The following is a 25,286-nucleotide window of genomic DNA, read 5'->3' as shown; positions in this document are numbered from 1 at the left end:
TGTTTAAGCCTGATCCCAATTGAATCGAAATGGACCAACTTTATACAGTCGCCGATGAAAGCCAGACGAATTATGAGCAGCATTTGCCGCTTGTCACAATATTTAACTTGAATTAAAGCATAAAAAATAGCTCACCAATTACGCAGCGTTCCGCGGGCGGCACTTTGTTCGCTTGCGCTCTCTTGGTTGTGCACAGGTGGTGAGCACTGGGTATGAAATATTTGTTCTGCTAGCTCACAGTTGCCTTAGCGAATCGTTTATAGTTGGGAGAGTATTTTTTGTGCTAGTTTCTACCATTTCAACCATGCGGGGACATCAAACGGGGCTGGCTTTTGCAACTGCATTTACCTGGGCCACTCCTGGATGGCGGGGCTGTTGCTCGGATGAGCTGATCCAGCTGATGGAAAGTGTGAAAATCGGTTTGCTGCACCCGCGAGCGATGGAGGCTTCCACAACTGTCACTTTCTATGCCTTTCAGTAGAGCTTTGCAGTTTTCGGTTTGCGATGAAAACACACAAACGCCGCGCGATCAGTGTAATCATGTCGCTCCAATCTGTGGCAGCGCTCCGACTGTACAAGGGTGTACTTCCGAACTGCGGTGCGAGTTCAAATCTCGGTTCACGTCACACACACACACACACACACACACACTTTCCGTCCTAGAAACTCTCACTGATAGGTGACCGAGTTGTAGCCGTTCCGGCCGGGTACTTCCCAACATGCTTTCGCGGAAGCGCCTTCGTACACGTAAAATACCTTTTTAGTCTTTCTCACATTGGGCGTATAATTTAATAAACAGTCAGGGGAGCAAAATTATCGTACAGCTACAAATGAAACCTCAGACCCAGTTAGGTGATGATGGACACCAGCCTAAAACGATGGGAAGCTTTCCCAGCGGCGGGAGTTACAGGAGGTGCAACAATTTATGCGAACATGTGCCTTCCTTCCTTTTTGTTGTGCTGATCTTTACGGTCAGTTTTTGCATAAACCGTTTCAACGACGAATGTGTTGAGAAACGATGTCCGATGTGTGTCTCGGAAACACGGCCAAGACGCAGGCGATGTGCAGTAAGGTGTCAAGTGAGAAATTAGCTACATGGGCACTAAACAAAACAGAGTGCAGAGTTAAAACTGTGTCACACTATTGTGGCAAGGGTCTGGAACAGTTGGACAAAGTGCTTTGGCGTACACGGCCACATTCCCACGGACACTCGTGTGGTTAGGCGATTTCCATTGTAATGCTTTTCGAAACGTTAAACTATTTATTAATTTTATTTTCTCCTCAAACCTTTTGCAGAGACAAGCGCCACCGGCGGCGTGACAGTGCTCCCCCGAAGGTGGGCCAAGTGCAGGATCTAGCCTACCTGGAAGCGTTGGCCAAATTCAACGATTGGCGGGCACAGCAGCGCAACAGCGACATCCACTCCGAACCGAAAACACCCACCGGCCAGCTGCACGCGACACTTCCGCCGAGAATAACACTGTCCGCACACGGCACCATCAAGGAGGAAGCTTCCGATCACGACGACAGCGACGATGGCGATTTCAGCTCGGACATCGAGTTGGCACGGGACGAGCGGATGATACTGAACCGTTCGGCAAGCCGGTTCGAGGTGCCCAAATCCCCACGCTACGCACGTCACCATCGATCCGCGACGGCTGGCGCCCCGCCCGGGACGCCTAGCGCGCTGCTGACGGACGCAGCAGCGCCCAAGAAACCGAAGCGCTCGGTCGAGTTCTATCGCAACATCAACCGCATCCCGACGGACACCTCGTCCAACGCCTCGTCCCAGCACTGCAACAGTCAGTGGAACAACAACGGCAAAACGATCGAGAAAAATCATTCTCATCCGAGCGATACGCGCTTTTCCCTTCCCGCGGTGCTCGTCTCGGACCCGACCGACCGGCTGCGGAAGCGCACGAAAGCAACTGCCACGCCGAAACCGAACAACACGATCTACGAGAACGAGGTGGCCGAGTTTGAAGCACACCACATCAACGGCACGTTTGGTGATTCGTACGTGGTGCAGAGTCCGCCGCGCCTGTTCTACAAAGCGAACGCGAGCCCGTACGCTGACGGGACGCCCAAAAAGCAGAGCAATTTGAAGTCCCGCCCGCGTGTGTTTAAGGACAAGCCGGCACCGGCACCGCCCACCGTCGTCGCTCAGACGTCGGCCCCAACAGCGTCCGTCCGGCTATCGAGCTGTCTGCCGAAACAACGCCACCACAGTGATTCCGATTCGCCGCTGACGGGATCATACCGGAAGTACGAGCTAAACTCATCCTCCGTGTACGACGAGCACGTCATCTCGTCGCGCGCCTACCGTGGCTCGATGAAGCTCGCCGGTGCTCAAGAAGAACGAGCACCCGCAACATCAAAGCAGCGACACAAATCCCTTTCCTACCAGACGATCGTCAACAAGCACGGAGATCTGGTCGATTACGCACTGCCGTTCAGTGACAACGCGGACACGACGGCCGAGACCAAGCCGGATCAAAACAACTCCAAGCATCTTACGCCCGGGCAGGACACGCTGGCCGAGATACGCAACTGCGAGCAGCTGATAAACGAAAACTTTCAGTTTCTGCAAACGACCGCCTTCCACGACGACTCTACCAGCATCATCACCGAGCCGATCAGTGTGCTGAAGAGCAGATCGCGACGCATCATTACCGATCTCGATTGTTCGAGTGCGAGCACGCTGAAGGAGGACGAGGACGTGCCGCTCGACCAGCAGCAGCAGGACCGGGAACGGCTCGAGATGGAGCGTGTGGACGAGATGCTGGAAAGCCGCCAGCAGGAGATCGATGCCCAGCTGGCCCAACTCGCACTGCAGGACGATCCGCAGGACATTCTGCTCGAGCTGGATTCGCTGCAGAAGTGGAGCAAAAGCATCCAGATGTCGGACGACTTCCTGCAGACGCGCTACTCGGAGCGAAATCTGCTGGAAAGCTTCCGGCGCAGCATTGGCAGCAATCTGCTGACGTGCTTCCCGAACGAGGTGCGCTACCGGGTCGGTTGCCTGCGCAGTGCCTTCGCCTGCCCGCTAGAGTTTTCGTGCGGTCTCTTCCGCGGCGGAGCGGTGACACTGCGCAAGTACTCGCTGAACATGGAGCGCAGTCTGTACTTTGCGGAGGAAGCTTGCAGGCGAGACTTTGAGGTGCTGTCGCAGGTCCGTCACCCGACGATGGCAACGCTGATGGCCGTGTCGTACGATTCGGCCCTGAACCAGGCTACGCTGCTGCTGGAACCGTTCGATTTTACGCTCTTTGATTACATTCACAAAATGGTAAGTCGCGCTGTGCCATGAGGTAAACGGGCGTTGAGCAAGTATTAATATGTTTTTTTATTCTTTCATTGTTCACAGAATAAGCGCTTGTCGCTGATTCATGCGACTACAGTGGTGCAGCAAATCTCGTCTGCCGTTTGCTATCTGCAGGAGTGCGGCTACATACACTCCAACATATCTAGCGGCTGCATCCTGATGCGCCGCTACCCGTACTCCGTCAAGCTAACCTCGTTCGAGCTGACAACGAATGCGTCCTCGGACGAGGTGCGGCGCGAGATTGAGAATCGGTACGGCAGCACCTCCTCGTCCCGCAACTCAATGACGTCGTCGCAGCACGACGAGCTCAAGAAGATCACCACCTACGCGCGGCTGATCAAGAACGACGAGCAGTTCCTGCGCGACAAGTACCGCAAGCTCTCGTCGGAGGTGTGCGAAACGCGCTCCAAACCATCCCACGCCGCACAGCTTTCGTTCGGCGAAGGTTCGGGCTACGACTGCCGTGCGAGCCGGTTCCTTCCCTACTGCAAGGAATACCGGGAGAAGTTTTCGCTCTTCTACTACGTGGCGCCCGAGCTGCTGATCCCGAAGGCGAGCTTCGTCTATCCGAGCAAGAGCACCGACGTCTACTCGATCGCGCTCCTGCTGTGGGAAATCCTGAACGGGTACGTCCCGTTCGTCGTGTACAATAGGGCCGAGCTGGAGAAGCTGCACACCTCCGCCGATCTGCCACTGCCGATGTTTGAAAAGGAGCGGTGCGAGCGGTTCCGGCAGATTTTCGAAGGCGGACTGGGGGATCTGAACAGCAGAAAAATTACCATGGGCAACGTGGCCGACCTGCTGGACTGTCTGCTGCTCGAGCTGGGGATGGAGAAGAACGGCACGTACGACTGGCTGGCGGAGGATTACGAGGAGCACGCCAACTCGTCGGAGGTGCGGCTCAAGAATGAGCTGAATGACGTAAGAAAGCAGAGCGCACACATCGAGAAGGCGGACAAGATCTACTTCCACACGGAGGAATCGGAGCTAGCGAAGACACCGAAGCAGCTCCCGAAAAAACCGGTTCGGAAAATCAACAAGGTGAAAGTGTCCCCACAGGCTCACCCGCAGCCAGAGGTTCCCTCCCAACCGAGTGGCAAGGAACGGCCACCAATGCTAGACAAAAAGTCGCCGCTCAGCTCAACCTTCAGCCTGTCCAACTCAGCAATCTATCAAACGATCTTTGATTTTAACAATAAATTCCTCTCGCCCAAATCGTCCTCCAAGCAGGTGATCTACGATCGTACCAGCACGGTAAAAAAGCACAAAAAACCGCCACGCGCTAACAAGAAGGCGGTCAAGGAGCTGTTCGAGGTGCAGCAGCAGCTTAACAAGAGCTTCATCGAACAGAACGATCAAGATGGGGTGCAACATAAAAGGGACAGTTCCGAGGGCAAATTCCTCGACAGTGTGCAAAAGGACAGCTCGACCACAAAATCATTGGAGCAAATTATTTCCGACCCGCCGCAAATTAATCTACAGCCCGTGCGGCCTTCGTGTAGCGATAGCGAGGATAAGGGCACCCCGCTGCAGCGCGATCATCCGTCGAAATCTTGCGACAGTTCGCCCGGCACCAGGCGCCGCAGCATTACGTCGAAGCTGAACAACTCGTTCCGTTTCACGATCGGCGATTTTACCCTACCGGACACGCCGATAGCGCGTAAAAACAAGATACGCAAGCATGCCTGGCTGTCCGACCAGAAGCTGCGCATGGCGGAGGAATCGCAACCCGCCACGCCGGAGGACTGCCGCAGCAAGTCGTTCTTCAACGCCGAGCTGGCCGCTCGCAGTGGCTCCTTTTGACCTCCACCAATCTGAACTGCTCCACATCGCTGCAGGACATCAAGCCGAAGCGCATTAACATCAGCGTTAACATTATACGCTCGCCGGAACCACGGCCGACGACTGTGACGGTAAGGAAGAGCTGCACGCCGGCACTGATCGTTGAAGGAGGAGCACCGTACGAGGATACGCTGTGGAAGAAGGAGAAATTAATTTGCGAACGTAGTCAGCTGCCCGTGGCGGAGGAACTGAAAGAAGCGAAGCAAGACAGTCAGTTGCCCGAAGAGCTGCAGCAGGAGGAGAAAACTGGTGGATCGTTGGATGATTCCTTGAGTGTTGTGACGGCGCATCTTTCGTCGGTGCGTGATGTTATTAAAAAGATTGAAACAACGTTTGAAAAGACTGGATTCGATTACAGTCCGGTAAGAAAGATGGAGGGCTCCGCCAAGAAACCGTCGTGTGAAGGAGGCTCAAGAAGGGGCGGTGAAGGATCGCTGGTTGTGGAGGAAAATTTGCTCGTTCCCACTAGAGTGCTAGAATTGGAGAAGACGCTAGAAGCGGAGGAAACGTCCATGCTGAAGGAAACCCCAGACGAAAGAGAGGCGACAGGAGCCGAAGCCATCGCGCAAGAGTTCCATCCCGTTCCTATTCCTGCTCCACCACCATCGCCGCCTGCATCAGCGTCGCCACAGATCTCCGGCATATCTCATCTCAATGTACTGCTGGCAAACCACCGCTCGAAACCAAAGGAATCTACAGCTCCGGTATCACCGGCCGAGTTCCAGCAAGCTGCGGCAGTACAACCAGTTGCCGAAGAAGTACAACGAGCTGCAGAGGTGGTGGTGGAGAACATTCCGGCACCACCACCCATGGCCGTGACATTCGCTCCCAACTCACAGCTGTACCTTCGCCGGAAGGCACTGAATGGCGGCGGAAACAGTGTCGCCACCATTCACCATCAGCAAACGGTGTACAGGGAAAGCGTCGTATCGAGCACGGAGCGATTGCCGGGAACGTTCGTAGAGCCATCGCTAGCCGCGACGACGACGACCACCACTACCGCAACCTCCACGGCAATACCACCGGGCAGTGCACGCAAGAAGAAGCTAACGACACGCGTCACGGTCAACATGCGTAAGATATCGCGCCGAGCATCGGACATCAGTCCAGCATCCTCTCGCCCCAACTCTGCCAACCTGGACGATGTGGATCTTCCGTCGTCCGGATGCATTACACCGACAGGAAATGGGCAAGGATGTGGCGTTAGCACCGTACGCCATTCCTGTGGCAACGAGCTGTTGCGAGCCTTTTCCAAGCTAAGACTGATCGCACCGGAAGAACAGACAGCAAAGCCCACCGGTAGCGATCCGAACGGACGTTCCGTAACACCCGGCACGCATCAAATTAACGTTGGCGCTGCCAGCAGAATCGATCGTCTCGTGTGCTGCAACTGTGGCAACTCGATGGTACCGGCCGAAGGGCTTACTGGTAGGTTACGAAAGTAGCGATTTGTTGAAACGATGTGTTAACGTTGCATTTGCATACTTTTGCACACACACAGTACCCGCCGGAAGCCGGATCGGTATGACGGCCGCGTTCGGAGAGATGAACTTCCCACGGGAAAGCTTTGTGTCCATGTTTGAGCCTCCGATGACACCGACACCAGGCAGTGCTATGGCTGGGCGGTTCCATTCGATGACCCCATTCCAGGTAAGTCCGAGGTCTAGGGCAATGGAACTGTAACAGGATATCAGGTTTAAAATCTAATTAAATTACCAAAATATTTCGCTTACCGTTCTGGCTCTACATTCAGGCCAGGCCGTCGTATAGCCTATTCGTTTCATATTGATTCACTTTAGTTTCAACCGTAAAACCCCCGTCCCAATGCGGATCAACGCGTGAAATGAACGCATGAGGTAATATATGCTAGCGATTGCATTCCGTCAGCGCGGATTCATTCGCTGCACCGGGTGGGGGTACGGATTTTATGCTGTATCAGTGCAACTGAAAGCTCTGGTGAATGGGGTGGAGGGGTTTAAGCTACACGCCTCGATGGCTATGGTCAATGGTAGTTTGATTTTGAAAGTAGGTCAGTTGATTGTGTTATAAAGTCACGCACCGACTCGGTAGTCACCCAGGGGGTGTAGCTCAGATGGTAGAGCGCTCGCTTAGCATGTGAGAGGTACCGGGATCGATACCCGGCATCTCCAATCCGATGAAATTTCTCGTTAAGACAAGAGTATTATTAAGAGAAGTCTGAGAGAAATTTGTTTTTGTTCTCTAACAAATTAAAAAATGGAGTATCGGCAACAGACAAAAAGCTCACGAATAGATTAGATAGAGGTGGAAAAGGAGAGAAGAGAAATCTGTGATAAACGCGTTTGTAAAAACATGTGAACTTGATATCCTTCAAACACCATCATAATTCCAAATTTAATTCACTTTACTAAATCCATATTTTTATGATTTCAGAAATCAACCGAGGACCTTTATATCGATGATGACTTCTGCCAGGGACTGAACCATATGGGTGCTAACATGGAGCTGGTCGAGCCGCTCGATGAAGGGCAGTACCTCGACATGTACGGATACGACATTTACGCTACCGAGATCTATCATGCGGAGGAGGAAGAGGAGCTCGAGGATGGCCACGATGCCGAGCAATTCACCTTCCCCGGACACACTGCTGCTGCTGTTGCAAGTGCCGAATGTACGGACGATGAAGCCAAATTTCTCGAAAAATGCTCCCAGCTCAATTCCCAAACACTGACGGCTGAGTTTGCTACCTTAGCGTCTCCGATCGACTGTGAGCCGGTCCATAATCCAGCAGCGTTTGGGCCAGAAACATTGCCCTCTGAGCAAACAGAACAGTGATACGGCCGAACATCTAAATGCATGGGAGGTTTTGCAAACTCTGTGTAAATAAGTATAAGATATTAGAGAGAGAGAGAGGACGCGCGCGCGAGAGAGAGAGAGAGAGAGAGAGAAATAGAGAAAATCAATCATAAAACTAGGACACTCGAGCTTTGCTAAGAGTTCGAACGAGTTAAATCATGTTTGAAACGATCGTTTTCTTTCAACCGTAAACCACTCATATACCAAGTATTACATATATCCCACGACCCTGTCGAAATCGGTCCAAATGAAGTCTTTTATGTTAAGAGCATTTATGCATATACTTTTTTGTTGTTGAGCGCATTACTACATTTATGATTATAACTATTTATACTTCATGATAGCAAGCTCCTGAGTCTTCCAAAAACTCGGCCAGTAAAAGTAAAGTATCCTATATACATATAAAAGCATTAAAGACTACTCTTTTCAATTGTATAAGCATTTGAAATAAGTTTGTTAGTGGCATCCTTCTTAAATCCACATACACACCTGCGCACCTGTTTATCTATAGAAACGAAATAAATTATTACGATAATGAAAACCACAACGCCCTTGCTAATTCTATCCCATCCAAACCAGGTCCAGCTAATGCTAATGTTGAAGGCGCCACAATGGGGCCACTGCATACCCCCGTGGACGTTCACCCGGACGGGGCCGCTGACGTCCTACCGGAGGTGAAAATTAATGCACAAAAGGCTGCACATTTACCATTAAAATCAACAGATCATAGTGAGAGCAGGCTAGTGCGATTAGAATCTGTAGTATCTGGTTAAGCGAAGCACCGGACTAACGGACCCGATCAGTCACCGTCCGGTCATCCGTACGGTCGTGCGACAGCAATGAAGCTTTGGCCGCACCGGAAGCCCTTGGCGCTTTGGGCCTTACTTATGCTGTGGGTTTGCTGCATACAGGCGAACAGGAATGAAAGTGCAACGAGGGAGATCGTTTCCACCGGGCACGGCCGCTCGAAACGTACGCTTGTGTACACGTTCAACAGCTGTTCCGGGGTAAGCGCTGCAAGTGATGGTGGTGGTGACATTATTGCGTGTACTAACATCTCCTAATGGGGGTTTGCTTCCTTCTAGGTCCTATTTGCCCTGTCCATACCGCTGGTAATCACCGGACGGAACATTTTCATGTCGTATAACTTCGAAGCCAACTACAACATGCCGACGGACAGTACGGACTTTACGCAGGGCATCCTAAAGAAGGGCGACAACGATCAGATACACGAGGCCGAGGCACGGAAAACGCGTGACATTTCAGCCTCGGCCGCACTAGTTCCGAAACGATCCAGCATTAGTAGGAAAAAGTTCTACCGCACGATCGAGCTGAATCTGCAGCGATATGGATTCGCCGGCAAGCGGTGCATACTACGGATGATATGCGATCTGGCCGAAGCGCCACTGGCTCACGAGAATGGAGTGCTCGGCGATGTGCTGCAGTTAATATTTACGTGAGGATTGTTAAGCGCAATTCATGTGGCTTGGTTTAACGTTTGTGTTTTTTGTTTGTTTGTAGCCCATCGCTGTCGAAAGACGAAAATCTACCGAGTGAGTTCAAACGGGCGGAACAACTGGGGCGCGACGAACGGGACTGCACCAAATACCAAGCTCACTGTCCGACAAGCCCCATCGATCTGGTGACGATTGGGTTGAAGCGATAAATGGGAAACGTTATCAAACGGGATTTTTGCTAATATGACTGATTTCTACGTAATAAATGTAAAACATTTCATAATTTCTTAATTAACCATGTTTTGGATATAAATGATTTGAAGTTTCTAAATAATGTGATTTTATACGTTTGTGACATATTTCTGCAATTTTAAATGTGTTTTCGAATATATATCACCTTATTACTATATCAAATATTACTTCAGAAATGTGGGAAAGGTGTTACGAATCGTAAGGTCTTCAATTTCCTCACAATATAAACTTGATAATAAGTTCGGATTGAAGGATACGTAAGGTAACCAAAAAGAGACATTTTTTCTTCTTTTATTTCCCGAGAATAATGAATTAAATAAGATAAGCGACCAGTACAGTACAGCACCTGTTCAACAGATATAATTGGAAATTGCTAATATTATACTAACATAAGAACGCTTGCCAACGCTTCGCATCAACGCCGCAGTTGTTTACGATCGCTGAAAACTTATCACGCGGCTAAATTCCCAAACGAATGGTGAAGAAATTAACACCCATTTCAACAACAAAGCAGATTGAAATGGCCATCTGGTGGTAAACAGGTGGCGAACGGACTGGCCGAGTTTTTAGCACAGGTAGTCTGTGGCTAGTTTTAGTTTAACCGTCGCTGAATACACCCACCAGATCAGAGTTGTTCTGTTGGTCAGTGCATGGATGCATCGTGGAAGGTGAGGCATATGCATTGCTATTTTAAAACAAAAAAACATTAGAATGGCCAACTTAGGAGAGTTTAGTAGACAGTTTAGCATAAAAAGTGCTTTGCTACAGTACAATAATAGTGTAAAATATGATCTTATGATTGCTTGGTGCGGTTCGAGTGATCTAATGGCAATTGTGTAGGCATTTACCGGACGTGATTCGATTGATGAACTGGCTTTCATGCTGTGTCAAAGATAATTTCCCGTAGTTCTTACCAAACCCATCTCAATGTTGGTTAGAATGTGTCAAAAAAGAAGAAGATGTACTAGATACAAGTTATCTTGATCGGAATCTCTTCATATACAACATCCACAACATCCGGCCACCACACACTGGTTGGAAAAAAAGGAAAAAAAATAAACCGTTGCCCTCTGCTTCCTCACTTGACACGCTTACTGTTGGGGAATGATAATTGGTAAAAAGCGTTAATGTACGGTACGAAAAAAGTACTTTTCCAATGGACCGGGCGTTAACACGTTGCCGAGACATTTATTTCACCACAAGCGCTGAACCGTGAAACAGCAGTGAAATATTGTGCGTGTAAGATGAAATCAAACTTTATCGCGTGTCTAGCGTTGGCCGCATGCTCACTGGAAGCCCTCTCTGTCGAGCTGCAGCCAGGCGTGACGGGGCGACTGCAAGATCGTCACAAGCGAACGTTGGTATTCACATCCGATAGTGCAACTGGGGTAAGTGTGTAGAAGATTGATGTACGAACTCAAAAGTAGGGAATGAAACAACAATACGTTCGGGCGATATTTGTTTTTTTTTTCAGATCTTGTTCGCCCTTTCTGTACCACTGCTCATACCGGATAGGAACATCTTTTTGGCGTACAATTTCGAGGCAAACTATGGCATGCCCGGAAAGGCGAGCGATTTTACCCAGGGCGTGCTGAAGAAGGTGGACAACGATCAAATACATCCGGAAGAGGGCGAAGCGGCTGAGGACAAGCGATCAATACGTACCACAGCAGCAGCAACAACAGCAACAGCAGGATTTACACGCAAAAAGGTATATCGAATGATTGAGCTCAACCTTAATCGGCACGGGTATGACGGAAAGAAGTGTATACTCCGCATGATCTGCGAGCTGGCCAAACACCCGGTGCGCGATGGGAACGGAATAGTCGGCGATCTGTTGCAGCTTGTGTTTACGTGCGTATTTCTTATCAAAGGTGTGACTTTTTAGGTGTGAAAGTGTATTAAAATTCTTTAATTAAATTACAGGCCCTCCGGATCGTACAACGAGGGACTGCCTGGTGAGTTTTATCACGCCGAGGAAAGCGGAAAGCGAGAAAACTGTGCCAAGTATAGTAGATACTGCCCCAAGGATCCGTTGGAGGCGATAAGTCTGATTTTATGAAATAAATGAGTGATAACATTACAAGCATGAGTTACTCGCCTTCAGTATTGTGTAAAAATATCCGAATCAAAGTGAAGATCTCGTGTTCTTTGAGTTCATCGAACGATAGATTTTTATTAAGATTCGGTTTAGAAAAGTATTCCAAAATAAGTCTTACAAGATGAAGAAGTAAAATTAGTTTATTACGCACAAAAAAACATAAGCTCTTACATTTAATGCTGAAAGATACCCGAAACATGACTAGTAAACGTTTCTGACAGCGTGAGTCTGCGTGAGCGCCCGTTCTAGTGCCCTCAAACACACTCACTTCCGCATAAGATAGGCTTGCACCTCGTCGTGTAGCAATCGCATCGTGTTCGTTTCCCCATCATGCACCCCGGTAAAGATGTCCAGCAGCGAGTGTACGCACTCGGGAAAGATACGCTCACAGGGTGCCCCGGTACGTCCGAGCTGTTCCGCCCGAAAGTACTCGTTGTCCCGATGCTCCGACAGTGGTTCCTCGGTGCTTGAGGGGCTGAGATGATCATGGAAAACAACCATAAAGGTATACACATTAAAACATTGTCCTTCTGAACCACAGACAAACACACAGCGTTGAATAACTCACGTAAAAACGATATGCAACAACTCAGCGAAGATACCGCCAGTGTGGGTAAACGGTGCCGCCGCGGACTCACAAACACTGCGCAGCACACACGCACGGCCCGGTAAACCGTAACCTTCGCTCAACTTTTCCATCGCCTTGTACGTGGTCCAGCGGGACTGTTCCGCACTGTAGCCTTCGAGCTGGGATGGATCGATTTCCTTGGCCGCCGGCCACCGCAGCCCATCCTCGCCCGATTGCTGCAAAATCTGCTCATCCTCCGGATCCTTCCAGTAGCTGTCGTCCCCGTCGTCAAACTCCTCTTCGTTGGAGCTGTCGAGCGGTTCCTCGCGCACCGGCACACTGTCCACCACGTAGCGCTCGTGTCCCGCGTGACCGATCGGAAGCTGCGTTACCGGAACGTGCAGCCCGGAAAGATCGCGCCTAGCAAGGGCCCGCCGACTGTCGTTCCAGTTGTCCCACAGCTGTGGCTTCAGGTCGTCCACCTTGGTGGGAAGGAAGTACTGCGCCTTCATGACCCAGCCGCTCGTGATGGATTCCGGCGTGCCGACGGGGATACCGATGCCGCTGATCAGCTGATGGCGTGTTGGGGCCGTTTCCGGCACGATCAGCCAGGGTATGAAGTCGGCCATCCCGAGCGGAAGCAACAGCACTCCGAGAACGTAGCTGAGCTCCATCCGCCGTGCCATCCTGCAAGGGTGAACGATTTTGAGCGCTGGAATTACGTGGAGTAAACGGAATGTAGATCTGCGTTGCAACGCGAACGATCGCCACACGCGCACACGAAACCGAAGCGGAGCAAATGGTTTGAAATGATTGCCACGGTTGCGATCACCCCAAGAAGAGGCTTCCTTTTTAGGCTGACTAACAAGTACTTGCCATCCCGTGTTAGCACCTTGCCGTGATAGATTAAGCACCTTGCAGTGCCGTGTTTCTCCCTCGGTGCGGCGAGGGGTGAGCCTGTTGACGGCAGAATATGTATCCAGCCGTTCGACTTACGTTGAATTGCATGACCTCTTTTGCATTAGAATGGTGGCAAAGCCGAAGTAAAAGAAGTGCGATATGAATACGTAGCTATTTATATTACTTTATTGGTCACTTGTGTTGTGTAAACGGTGTCACATCGAGGCTGAGACTTTCTCATGTACCGTAGTACGGCAGGCAGAACTGTACTGGAAGTGAAAGTTACTGATGGCAGAGATGTTATTTGGGCTCGAACGATGATGATGCTGCTGGGTGAAGATCATGCACACCGGAGAACATGTCTAGCAGGGAAGTGGAACATTCGTGGAATAGCTTAGAACAGGGTGCTCCGGCTCGGCCTAACTGTTCTGCCCGGAAGTACTCATTGTCCCGGTGCTCCGAGATTGGTTCTTTTGTCGTAGAGGGACTGAAAAAAAATATAAAAAAAAACAAGTAAAAAGATTGAGTTTGTGAAGGAAATGAAATAAATAATAGAACACAGCTATAGTAAAAATACGCCTATAACATTAACTGAATTAACAGAATGAAAAAAAAATGTAGCTATAGTAAGAGGAGCGATAAAATTATATATCTTGACGAAGTCTGCACTCAGATGCAATACCATATTCCTCATATTTTGTTTTATTATGAAAATAGCGGCATCTACTTCGCGTAAAGCAAACTTTTGACACGTAAATGGCTGATTAGCTAAGGATGTTAAGAGAGAGAGATGATGTTGTTTGAAAGATATGATCAGAACTTCGAAATTTAAATGCGAACTTTATAATCTATTGAATTTGTCTAATCGACAGGACCTTCGAGTGGGTTGAAAACTAGGAATTAATGTGAAAAATGAGGTCCTGAATGCCTTGCTACCCTACCATCTAACTACAATCTACATAATTGTGCTAACGATAATGTTTCAAAAATAAATACTTAATTAATTGATCATTAATTAATACTTACATTGAATATAGTTGTATATTTACATAAAAATTTTCTACTATTTAATTAAAATCTTCATTTAAATCTTCAAACTATGGATATGAAAGGCACCTTCATTCTATTGCTATGTTTCAACCCATTTGTTTATAAATACGGAAACTATATAAATACGGAAACGGATGTGGATATTAGCAAGCATGCACAGGTCACATGTGAGAGCCAGGCAAACCACCCACATAGGTGACCCCCAAAAACCCCCACAACACAATCAACTTCACACCTCGTCTACGTAGGCAATGCCAAGAGACATTCCGTGTCGATCCATGTACCCGTGAACCCTGGATCTCCCATACCATTCGCTCACATTCAACTCCACATTTAACCACATATGTTGCGCGCGAGTATCAATACTGTGAAGTCACATACATTTTTTTAATTTACTGATTACTCAATGTTAATTTTTGTCTATTGGTATATTAAATAAAAGATTATCCTTAATTATTATTATTATTATTATTATTATTATTATTCTTATGTTTTTTAAAACAAAAAGAAGTAATCTCATGAGAGCAAAAAATAAAAAGTTAAAGAAAAACATAATCATCATCAAACAGCTGTCAGTCGAAGTATCTCCTAATTTACATGAAAAACTACACTAAACAACACTACCAATTAAACGACACTATTTTTAACATAACTAGCACATCTTTTTTTAACTTAAACAGCGGCCCAACAGAACTAATTGACCTTGGCATTTTATTATAAAATTGAAAGCCCTTAAGAAAGATTGAATTTCTGGCCACAGACAAGTTATAGTTAGGGAGTCGTGGATCATGAGCCCTTCAAATAAAATGCTGATGAATATGCGATCCTCTGACCACTCTCATTCCGAGAAATTGTGGTAAGTAACCGTTGAGCAGTTTATACACGAAAATCATAGTCTGATAAACCAACCTCTGCTTGAGTGACATCGATTGTAGAATATCACGATGTACTAGATTACTACATTATTTTAGATATACACACTCAAAACACTACTTCCCCCTAGCACTCACCTAAACATGATGTGTAGCAGCTCCGCAAACACTCCTCCGGTGTGGGTAAACTGCACATCAGCCGCTTCACAAATGCTCCGCAACACACAGGCCCTACCGCCATAGCCATATCCACTGCTGAGACCTTCCATCGCCCTATACACCATCCATCTCCCGTTGGGCACATTATAATCTTCCGGATGTGCGTTCGTTTCCGCCTCGCCCGGAGAATCCTTAGGCTCTCCATCATCAGAATTCATCTGCCCCTCCCCAGGCACTACTTGTTCATGATCGCTGAACTCGTCCAGTAACTCTTCGTCGTAGTAATCATCGTCGCCATGCGCCGCATTGTTCGTAACATCTTCCAATGGCAGTGGTTCCACCCGGATGCGTACATTATCCACCTCATAGCGTTCGATCGATCGACGTGTACGATCGGGAACCGCACGCCGGCTTTCGTTCCAGTTCTCGAGATTGATCGGCTCATAGTTCCCTGGCACACTCGGCAGATAGTACTGTGCCTTCAACACCCAGCCAAACACGACCGAGTGAGGAATTCCTTGCACAGGCACACCGATACCACCGATCAGCTGGTGTCGGGTGGGCGCCGTTGCCGGATACACTAGCACAGGTTTGCCACGGACCAGCAGACGTCCCTCCTCTTGCAGCGGGCCATCGTGATCGGTTGTGTTCTCGCTGGCGGCAAATGGTACCACCAACAAGGGCAGGATAAAATGTAGCCACTGGAGTACGTTGCACATGTTTGAACGCTAGACGGTAACTGTCTTTCATCGATACGTTTGATAGAATAGATCGTTGTTTTTCCGTCGCTAGTGAAATTTTGATCTAATTAATTCCGTTATGGTCGCTGGTTTTTGGCACCTTTCACGCGTTACTGTTTTTTATCTTCAGAGCATTTGACGTCAATTCTGAACCGCTGACATATTTCCTTAAATAGGTCACCGAAAACTGAGCTCTTTTTAGAGAGAACATATTGGCTCTATAGCAGTGACAAGTATACAGCTTTAAATCAAAATGTGAAAAAAGGAAAGTCCCCAATAGACCCCGGATTATATAGGGCGCAGGAATATAGACCCCAGATTAATTATTAACTTCGGAAAGAGGTGTCTTAATACTGATAACAAATTAAACAAACAGGTATATGCGTACATAAAATATTTATTCAAACAAAACACTAACAATCTCAAGCGGATCCTTTGGGCAGTCCTGTCGATACTCGTCGCACGATCCATTCTGTCCGGCAACTTCCGCGATTAAATACTCCTTCGGCAGCAATTCATCCATTGAAGTCGAGGGACTGCAATATATGTAGCCTTTGTTAGATCCGTTTGAGCACGGAGTACGGTTCACTTACGACTTCCCTACCTTAACAGTATCTGCATTATGTCTCCAACAACGCCATTAGCTTCACTGAATGGATGCAATGCCGCTTCACAAATCATGCGCTTCAGACATTTCTTTCCATGATAGTGTTGGCTGTAAATGGCATAAAGATGTGGGAAAGATGTGTGGCATGTGGGAATGTAGTAATAATGTTCTTTTAAACAAAACCATACCCCTGAAGCTGTTTCTGGAGCATTTTGTACATCTGCCTTCGTGTTACTTGCGGTGTGATCTTGGGCCGAGTCACACTCTCTTGCGCACTTCGCTTTCTAATACCATACTGCTCTACCGGGGCGGATGGTGCGGTGAGTGGTTCCACGATACCTTTTATCTGACGTAAGAAATAACCAGAAATTGAAGAACTTTTCACTGGATCACACATAAAAACCAGCCAGTACTTACGTAGTTTCCGAACCCCTCGGTGAAGACGTTGGCATCTTGCGGACTGTTGTAGTTGCCCTCAAAATTGTACGACATAAAGATGTTCCTGCTCGGTATGCCTAGCGGTACGGCAATGGCAAAAATGATCTAATAAAGGTAGAAACAATTCATTATTTTAGTTTTTTTTTAGTAAACTTGATTCACACTCCCAAACGTATTCCGCCTTACACCGATAGCAGCGTTCAGTGGGAACACGATACGTTTCTGGCGGCTCTTGACAACGTCATGCTCCGGGGCAGCACCGTCACTAAGCGCGATCGACAGTACGGCCAACATCACTAGCCAGCGATAAAGGGTGATCATTCTGCTCGGTAGCGTTAGGCACGACTAACCATTCCAAATCCACTGCAACACATTTTTCGGCCTATCAACAGAAACAAAACGCTGATGCTTGAAGCTCTAATTAAATTAACCGATTTTATTGTCTTCCCGTTTTGGAGAGTTCAAAGCGCGCTTAGCCACAGACAGAGAGCAAAGAAATGGGAACGTGACGGTGACACGCACTACAGCACAGTTGAGACCAGTCCGAGCAGATCTGTACGGCAAAATGCCCGATATCGGTGACATCCCTCAATGGTTCCTCGCGATTCGGCCTCGTAGTACGACACGGGCAGTGGTTCGCGAACGGAAGACGATGGCCTGGAAAATAGTAAATAAATAGTTTTTTCACGTTTTCCGAAAAGTTTTACTACAAACCAACCCTACCTGAAGATCACACTCAGCACATCACCAAACACACCATTATGCTCGTGGAGTGGCAGTTCCGACATCTCGCAAATGAGCCGCTCCATGCAACCGGTCGCATTGAACCCGTACAGCTCCATGCGCTCCTCGAGCTGATCGTAGAAGTAGCTTCGGCTCAGCCCAGGCTGCTGGGTCGCACTGCTGCGTCGCCGTCGATTCGTTGCGATCGCTTTGGTGATGTTAAAATCGCTATCCTTAAAGCGCTGATACCAGAGAAAGTACTGCGTCTCGTTCGATGGGACACCGTAGTTCGCTTCGAAGTTGTGCGAGAGATAGATGTTCCGACCCGGCACGAGCAGTGGGATGGCGATGGCTAAAAGGTACTGGGACATAAGTCGAGATACTTTAATAAACCGAACCGAACTGTCCTGAATGGGCCTTCAATGGGTCACTTACACCCATTGAACTCCCCCGGGGAAACACAAGCGCGGCTCGTTCTTGGCGTTCCATGGTGAAGGATGATGAGGCTGCGTAATGCCAAAGCATCAGAGGGGATAGTACGAGAAGGACTAGGTACCAACGTTCTCCCCACATGGTACTTATCGTACAGATGTTCACAGTGCAACTAAAATGAGCTACAGTCGCGAGGAAAGTACAGGCTGCATGGCAAACTTTTTGCAGCAGTACCGTTATGAGTCTAGCGGCGTTAATGCAGGTGCTAAATATTGCACTTTGCAATTGCACACCACTGTCAGGGTGTGATGTGGACCCATTAGAAATGCCCTGTGGTACCATGTGGCTGGAACATAAAGCGGAACGTTCAAATCACAAACCGTTTCCTTCTATGTAACAGGCAGATCGATAAGAAAAATTGCATGTTTTAAATTATTTTTTCTTTTGGCTTCAAATGAATTCTAACATACGAAATTTAATCCAGTCAAGTTACACAAATCATTATGCGAAAAGCAAGCTTCAATATAATTTCTATCACTAGTTAATGTGGCCAGGTTACAGGGCTACGCAACTAAATTTAAAAGATCTCCTTTACTGTAAAAGGTACACTGAAAACAATGGTCTCGAAACTCAATTAAAATTATGTACTTAGGACGACCCCTTAACAGACCCAAAACCAAAGCCATACCGGTCCTGACACCAATACATCACTTTTTCTGGTTCAAGAACTACTGGTATTAGGATACCGGTCCTGAACCTGGTTACTGAACCTCGCAATCCCAATCGCAATCGCAATCAGTATCCCAAATGCAATCAGAATCCCAACCGAATCGCAAACCCAATCACAATCAGAATCCCAATCGAATTGCAATCCCAATCTCAAACAGAATCCCAATCGAATCCCTCACGAATCCCATTCCCAAAGAAAAGCAAACCCAATCAGAATCCCAATCAAATCCCAAACGAATCCCAATCGAATCGCAAACGAATCCCAATCGAATCGCAATCAGAATCGCAAAGGAATCTTTTAGGGATTCAAATTTAGGGATTCCTTTCAATTCAAATATTTTAGGGATTCCTACAAACGAGATCCGATCGAATCCTTCTAAGGATTGAATCTTCGAATCTTCCAAATCCTGAATCTCTCAACACTAATACTGACCCCAACCCGGTTCAGGAAATAATACTTGTCATACATATCCAGGAACTGATCATGAACCCATACCGGTGCTGGAACCTACCATTAACAAACCCTGGAACTGATACTTAACACATACCGGTCCTGGAACCGATCATGAACCCATGCTGATTCGGAAATAGCTCCCTATTTCATTTATATCAGGAACAGTACCAGAAACTGTTCCGGATTCAGATTCGAAACGACATTTGGACCTGGTCCAGGTCTATAACCGATTCAATTCCATTTCCATTCGATAAACAATAGCCGGTAGTAAATGTGCAGCGTATGAATAGTGTAGGAATTAGCGTAGGAATTAGCGTAGGAAATAGCGTTGGAAATTTAGTAGAATTAGTATAGTGATGCATAATAAGTGTTAAAATAATTAGAATCAGGACCAAATATTTTATTGTAGATCAGAAGAAAACGTGTAAAAGTTGTATACAATATTTCAACAAATATTTTATTTAAAAATGAGAATAAACTCTACTATTTGCTTTATATTCAACGTCACTGCTCGATTTTGTAGCATGGCTAGAGCGTTTTTAACATGTTTTATGATAATAGACAATCTTCGCTCTTTTTACTTCATTGGATCTTGGGCATGTATGAAATCTCAAATTTGAAATTTTGATCACTAAATTGACAAAACCCCTGTACAAACTCTGTTATAACTGACATTTATTACAGAAAAATCAATTCTAAACATTAAAACACTTGCTTTTTTGCAGACGAAGTACATTTCAAACTATTCAAGAGTCCATTGCAGTTTACGCGTGTGTGTGTGTTTTTTTTCTTCTTCAATTTGCAAGCTTCCATCAAGAAATCACTTGCCTTAAATGGTTGAGAGAGGTAAATAATAACACAAAAACAACAAATTTGACGTTAACAATTAAAAAAACATGCTATCCTTGTATGAAAAGTGTTACAAAATTGGTTTACTTACATAAGAAAACTGATTTTAATCTGCTATATTTTGATTGTTGATTATATCGCTCATGACAGAAGGATGCTCTTTTCATCCTGTATCATTCTACAATTCTAAAGACCTCTAGGTAATACCCTTTTCTAATTGTTTACCTTTGTACTATATTTTTTGTTTAAATCGTTCGTTGTAATCGTTTATCTGGGTTGTGTAACAATTACAATAACTTTGTTTTGTAATTGTAGCGATTGATTTATAATTTCCATTTTATGATACGTTTTAATGTCATGAAAACTAATGTATCGAATTTGATTGTTTGCTCTTCACCAACAATAACCTTCAATATCGTATAACAATATCGTTAAAAAAAACCCTATCTAACTTGTTTACCCTATCTATCATCCTTAAACTACCCTAACCTTGTTAGTTTGTACTTGCAGTTTGTACTGTAAGGAAGGATTATTTTACTTTTATAAATTATATAATTATAATTTTACTTTATAAATATAAAATTCATTTCATACTTTTCAATTCACAGGAGTGTAAGATCATTAAATTGGGAATATTAAAAAAAAAATGCCTAGCAAATATCGATTGGTTCAATTTTACGAACATTGTGAGTAATTTTTAAAATAAATAAGGATCATGGTGTTACATTTTGCTAAGTACAATAAAAAATGCTTAATCCTACAAAAGTTAGAACCTTTGACTAACCAACAGCCATTTGTGAAATAAAATAATGAATATAAACATATCGGAATCTAGAAAAAAGTACAATTTTGAGGTTTTCAGTTCTTGCTACACTTTTCCTGCTTGGTGGTTTTAAAACACATCCCATATTCTTTAATGGCAATTTTTTTAGCCGCTGTGTCACGTTGAGATCTGCAAGCAAAGAAATGCGTTATAGAAAAACATATATAAATTATTTAAGCGTACTAACATTTCCCAAGCCGCAAGTACAGGACAGCAGAGCTTTCCGTTTGCATAAGTCTGATGCTTGACATAGAATTGTCTAGAAAAAAAACAGAGAGAGAGAGAGAGAGAATAATAAGTAATGCTACTGCCACTCGCGTGCGACAAGCGCCTTTTACCTATCACTCGGTTCGATTGTGCAGAATTCGCACCCGTCCTGTTGGGCATCATCGCTGGCCAGCTTGTTCCACACCATCCTCATGTTTTCGTTATCCAGCTCGGAGGAGCCACTGCTGAAGAGCGAGTAGCTGCTCGACCCATCCGAATCGGTTGGTGACAATTCAGGGGCAAAAGTCGCGCCAGACGCCGCCGAGCGTGCAAACAGAAGCTTGGAAAGATCGTCCGTCAATCTGAGCTCAGCCAACATTTCATTCACGGAATCCAGCATTCGGTGGTCTTTCCACACTATATGGCCTGTAAGCTTCGATGGCACCAGCGCACCGCATGCGGATAGATCCTCCTCACTGAGAACCACCTCCTTCACCAGCTCGAACGTTTCCTCGCGTATGGTGTACATTTTTTGGAACAAATTAAAACCAACTTCTACAAACTCTAAAAAACCACTATTCTTTGATGGCCCTTTAAATGGCTTTAAAAGCTGATCCTTTTAAATTAACAAAAAGACAAAGGACACTGGACACGCACGGACACACACGAACACGGACGAACGAATGGTACAAAGAAGCACGTCTACACCGTACGAGTAGCAGGTTGCAAAAGTGCGCGCTTTCGTTCATTGATAAATTTTGCCGGTCTTTTTATGAATGAAAACTTACCGTTGCACATTCGGGTTCTTTTGTTTCCCTTTAAACTACACTGGGACTGGTGCGCAGCGCTGCACGGTCATGGCTAACTATGGGCTTGGTGCGTGTTACAGTTGACCAAAATTTTACGCAGGAGCATCCCGTTAATCATTGCGAGGGTATCGAGTACAGTAGATCGTCGATTATCCGGGCAGCTCGGGACCGGACGGAAAACTCACTCGATTTACTAACAATTCACTTTGAATCAATCGATTAATCATTAGTAGAATGTTATTATAGAAAATATCACTAGACACAAGATACCCAAATATTAAAAATTGCAGCCAATTTTGGCATGCTAAAGATCGCTGATTGAATTCGCCTTTTGCAGTAGATAAACAGCATCAAAGTTCCAGGTGGCCCTTCTAAAAAGCGCCTAAGCAGCTTCCTTATGCCAGGGTGCCGGGGATTATTTTTCTTTATTTTTTATTTTCAAGCAAGCGTCATCGATAAAATGAACAACAGGATTTGTTTTGTTTGTGTGTATCTGTATATTTTTAAATCCTTAATATTCATAAATTACACGAAATGTATCACAATTCATTGTACAAAAACAGTCGCTTCACTTAAAATCCCTTCTTCAATTAATTAGATTAGTTAGATAAGACTTGTGCAGCAGAGATGATGATGGCAAGAGACGATTGACGGCCCCAGTCTGACACTTTGAGAAGATCCACCTCGTACCGATGTCATGCATTATTAAATGCATTAAAATCGGATGCGATTTTATCGGACGAGATTTATATGGGATTTGACAGATAACGTCGAACGTGCGATTTCGTCGTCCGACGTTATCTGTCAAATCCCATACAAAAATTTGACAGGCCGTCCGATAAAATCGCATGCGAAAAAGCGTTGCCACCCAAGGTGGATTTAAAAATATCAGGTGGTGGACTCTAGTGCATTTTGACAATTCGTCACTTGACGTAAGGTCCCCAGGATTCAAACTTTGTTTACATTTATTAAATTTGTTCAAATAATTTATCTACCCCATTTTTTCGAATAAATATTCTTTAAAAATATATTTTGGACTATGTGAGTATTTCTTATTCAACATTGAAACATACATTAAAGTGTTATTTTGTGTTATTCTGTGAATTTATTCTAGAATTCTTTGTGTTTTCGACATTTTTGATGATAAAAATTAAGAAATCATTTTTTTTTCAATTTTTACCTTAATTCCTCATTATCTACGAGCCGCATGGACAATTTACTTGAGATTAGAACTCATGCTAGCATGATTTTAAATTTCGTGCATAAACAAATCATCAAATCTTTTGTTAATATATTACGTTTTTTCGATAAAATCAATAGACACACTAAAATGCACATAATAACAAAGAAATCTGTTATATTTGCTAAGCTTTGTGTGCGGAAACCAATGGTCAACGGTTCTAAAATGACGTAAAGTCCCTCAACTATGGCGACCCCCCAAAGGCCCTAATCCACCACCTGATATTTTTAATCCACCTTGGTTGCCACCGCCCTAAACAGCCGCAAGGTTCCTGAGAGTACCGAGTGCTAGTTAAAAAGCGCCATACTTCCGCAAAGTACTTCTTATCTCTTAATCAGCCACAAAGTACGACGATGCACGAAGTCGGAACGATTTTTTGTTAAACAGCCTCAAATCAACTATAAAGTTCGAGCTGGTTATTTGAGTAGCTGCACCAAAAAATGTTTAGGGAAACCTAGGGCAATATGGTTAGGTGGGGCGAGATGTTCATCTGCATTATTGGCAAATTAACACGCAATGAATGACTTCTATTGATTGAAAAAAAACAATTCTTAATACCACCAATGAACGATTCATAACCTAAGATTTCAAAAACTTCAATAAATTAACAATGAAAATATTATATATAAAATAAAATATAAAATATTACAGAAAAAGAATGTACATCCAGGCACATGAAATGAAGCTATGATTCACGTGAAAAAAGTAACCATGATAAGATGAAACTTGTCGAAACACATTGCAACAAAAGGACAGCAATAGAGTGATGAGTTGTAATACGCCATGTATTGAGCAAACCAAAGAAGCTATGGAGCTCCCGTTTTTTCATATGGATATTCGATTTTCCAGTCGTCAGATTACAGATTAAGCTTCTGTGGCGCTTGGGTTTTCAAGGTCAAGTTCTGCCTGTGCAGAGAGCAAAATCCTTAACAGTGCCATTTTACCCCGCTTTCCCCTATCAACTTGACTATAGCTTCAAATGTCCGCCACGATTGAACAGCTGTCAAATTTATATGCATGGTTAAGCCGATAATCAACGTTTTACTCAAGGTGGAATATAGAGGAGGTGTCTTCTTAGCGTTTGGTATGTTACCACCGACAAACCGACGTGACACTTCGAACAAAATGAGCTTCAAAAGTTGTCTCCTTATTTCAAATGAAAATACGTTAAACACTAGCGCCATCTCTATAATGATTCGCTTACTACACTGACACAGAGAAGAAACTGCTAAACCCCCTTTTTGTTTTTCTTCGCAAATTCCAATGCGTATTGTTTTATGTACTTCTCACATCTTTTGCATTGATTTGAAAACTTATAAAATGATTTTCCTGGGTGTTTTGTCCAATAATACTCACAAAATCTTGCCTCACACTTCCTTCGCCATTTGTATTTAGAAAAGTTGTTTACATCGAAGCAGCAGTGAACAGAGCTTACTTTGACAGGAGTGTTCGCCTCACTGGTAAATGACAGTACTTTCGTGTGGGACACTTTTTTAACGCCAGTGTCACGTCGGTTTGTCGGTGATGTTACCATTTTGAGATTCAGTTTGACAACAGCCGTCGATATTTGTTTACAGGCAGCAGCAGCATTATAACGTGTAAAATGCCGATTTATAGAGTGTGGATGCAAAATACATTTTTTTAGTGCTAAATAAATGTTTATCAAACGAAAACAATTCATTTATCATATCCAAATACCAGCAACATTCGTCGCATTTGACAACTGCCGTCGATCCTGGTTTTGTGCTTTTTTCTAAAGCCTCGATGCCCAATTGTTCTACATGACGACACCTCCTTTCTACCCACTTTGCGTTTTACTGTATCAAGTTTATTGTCCAAATTCTCTAGATTCCATCACCTGATCTCTTTAATCC

At 45.5% G+C, this 25,286-nt stretch overlaps 8 protein-coding genes and 1 non-coding gene across 9 annotated transcripts in view; 4 read left to right on the top strand and 5 right to left on the bottom strand.

Annotated features, from left to right (window-relative positions):
* Positions 1-8,543, top strand: part of LOC120893837 — a 37,477-nt gene extending 28,934 nt beyond the window's left edge. The window contains 5 exon segments of the mRNA XM_040295973.1: positions 1,297-3,289; positions 3,368-5,093; positions 5,096-6,595; positions 6,669-6,817; positions 7,580-8,543. Of these exon segments, the coding sequence (XP_040151907.1) occupies positions 1,297-3,289; positions 3,368-5,093; positions 5,096-6,595; positions 6,669-6,817; positions 7,580-7,981 (5,770 nt within the window). The 3' untranslated portion in view covers positions 7,982-8,543.
* Trnaa-agc lies at positions 7,245-7,317 on the top strand. Its single transcript has one exon. It is a non-coding gene; the product is annotated as a tRNA-Ala (tRNA).
* Positions 8,544-8,627: 84 nt separating the features above from the next.
* On the top strand, positions 8,628-9,787 carry LOC120893839. The gene is made up of 3 exons (XM_040295974.1): positions 8,628-9,009; positions 9,088-9,458; positions 9,524-9,787. Exons 1-3 carry the CDS (start codon positions 8,842-8,844, stop codon positions 9,666-9,668), a joined length of 684 nt encoding a protein of 227 aa, XP_040151908.1. The 5' UTR covers positions 8,628-8,841; the 3' UTR covers positions 9,669-9,787.
* A 534-nt stretch (positions 9,788-10,321) lies between these two features.
* Positions 10,322-11,773, top strand: LOC120906263. Its single transcript, XM_040317846.1, has 3 exons — positions 10,322-11,099; positions 11,186-11,565; positions 11,638-11,773. The coding sequence occupies exons 1-3, from the start codon at positions 10,956-10,958 to the stop codon at positions 11,771-11,773; spliced, it is 660 nt and encodes a 219-aa protein (XP_040173780.1). The 5' UTR covers positions 10,322-10,955.
* A 161-nt stretch (positions 11,774-11,934) lies between these two features.
* Positions 11,935-13,151, bottom strand: LOC120895050. The gene is made up of 2 exons (XM_040298047.1): positions 12,381-13,151; positions 11,935-12,287 (listed from the first exon to the last, which is right to left on the bottom strand). The coding sequence occupies exons 1-2, from the start codon at positions 13,064-13,066 to the stop codon at positions 12,077-12,079; spliced, it is 897 nt and encodes a 298-aa protein (XP_040153981.1). The 5' UTR covers positions 13,067-13,151; the 3' UTR covers positions 11,935-12,076.
* Positions 13,152-13,490: 339 nt separating this feature from the next.
* LOC120906212 lies at positions 13,491-16,080 on the bottom strand. The gene is made up of 2 exons (XM_040317753.1): positions 15,341-16,080; positions 13,491-13,767 (listed from the first exon to the last, which is right to left on the bottom strand). Exons 1-2 carry the CDS (start codon positions 16,078-16,080, stop codon positions 13,581-13,583), a joined length of 927 nt encoding a protein of 308 aa, XP_040173687.1. The 3' UTR covers positions 13,491-13,580.
* A 418-nt stretch (positions 16,081-16,498) lies between these two features.
* Positions 16,499-17,467, bottom strand: LOC120906138. The gene is made up of 5 exons (XM_040317646.1): positions 17,333-17,467; positions 17,126-17,251; positions 16,897-17,054; positions 16,706-16,816; positions 16,499-16,637 (listed from the first exon to the last, which is right to left on the bottom strand). The coding sequence occupies exons 1-5, from the start codon at positions 17,465-17,467 to the stop codon at positions 16,499-16,501; spliced, it is 669 nt and encodes a 222-aa protein (XP_040173580.1).
* A 95-nt stretch (positions 17,468-17,562) lies between these two features.
* Positions 17,563-18,478, bottom strand: LOC120894927. The gene is made up of 3 exons (XM_040297822.1): positions 18,305-18,478; positions 17,870-18,231; positions 17,563-17,803 (listed from the first exon to the last, which is right to left on the bottom strand). Exons 1-3 carry the CDS (start codon positions 18,440-18,442, stop codon positions 17,668-17,670), a joined length of 636 nt encoding a protein of 211 aa, XP_040153756.1. The 5' UTR covers positions 18,443-18,478; the 3' UTR covers positions 17,563-17,667.
* A 2,480-nt stretch (positions 18,479-20,958) lies between these two features.
* On the bottom strand, positions 20,959-22,429 carry LOC120894911. Its single transcript, XM_040297786.1, has 3 exons — positions 21,495-22,429; positions 21,344-21,415; positions 20,959-21,285 (listed from the first exon to the last, which is right to left on the bottom strand). Exons 1-3 carry the CDS (start codon positions 21,890-21,892, stop codon positions 21,192-21,194), a joined length of 564 nt encoding a protein of 187 aa, XP_040153720.1. The 5' UTR covers positions 21,893-22,429; the 3' UTR covers positions 20,959-21,191.
* Between the last annotated feature and the right edge of the window lie 2,857 nt (positions 22,430-25,286).

This window comes from Anopheles arabiensis, chromosome 2 (genome assembly GCF_016920715.1).
Source record: "Anopheles arabiensis isolate DONGOLA chromosome 2, AaraD3, whole genome shotgun sequence".
Taxonomy (NCBI): domain Eukaryota; kingdom Metazoa; phylum Arthropoda; class Insecta; order Diptera; family Culicidae; genus Anopheles; species Anopheles arabiensis.
This window is presented reverse-complemented; position numbering and strand designations above follow the sequence as displayed.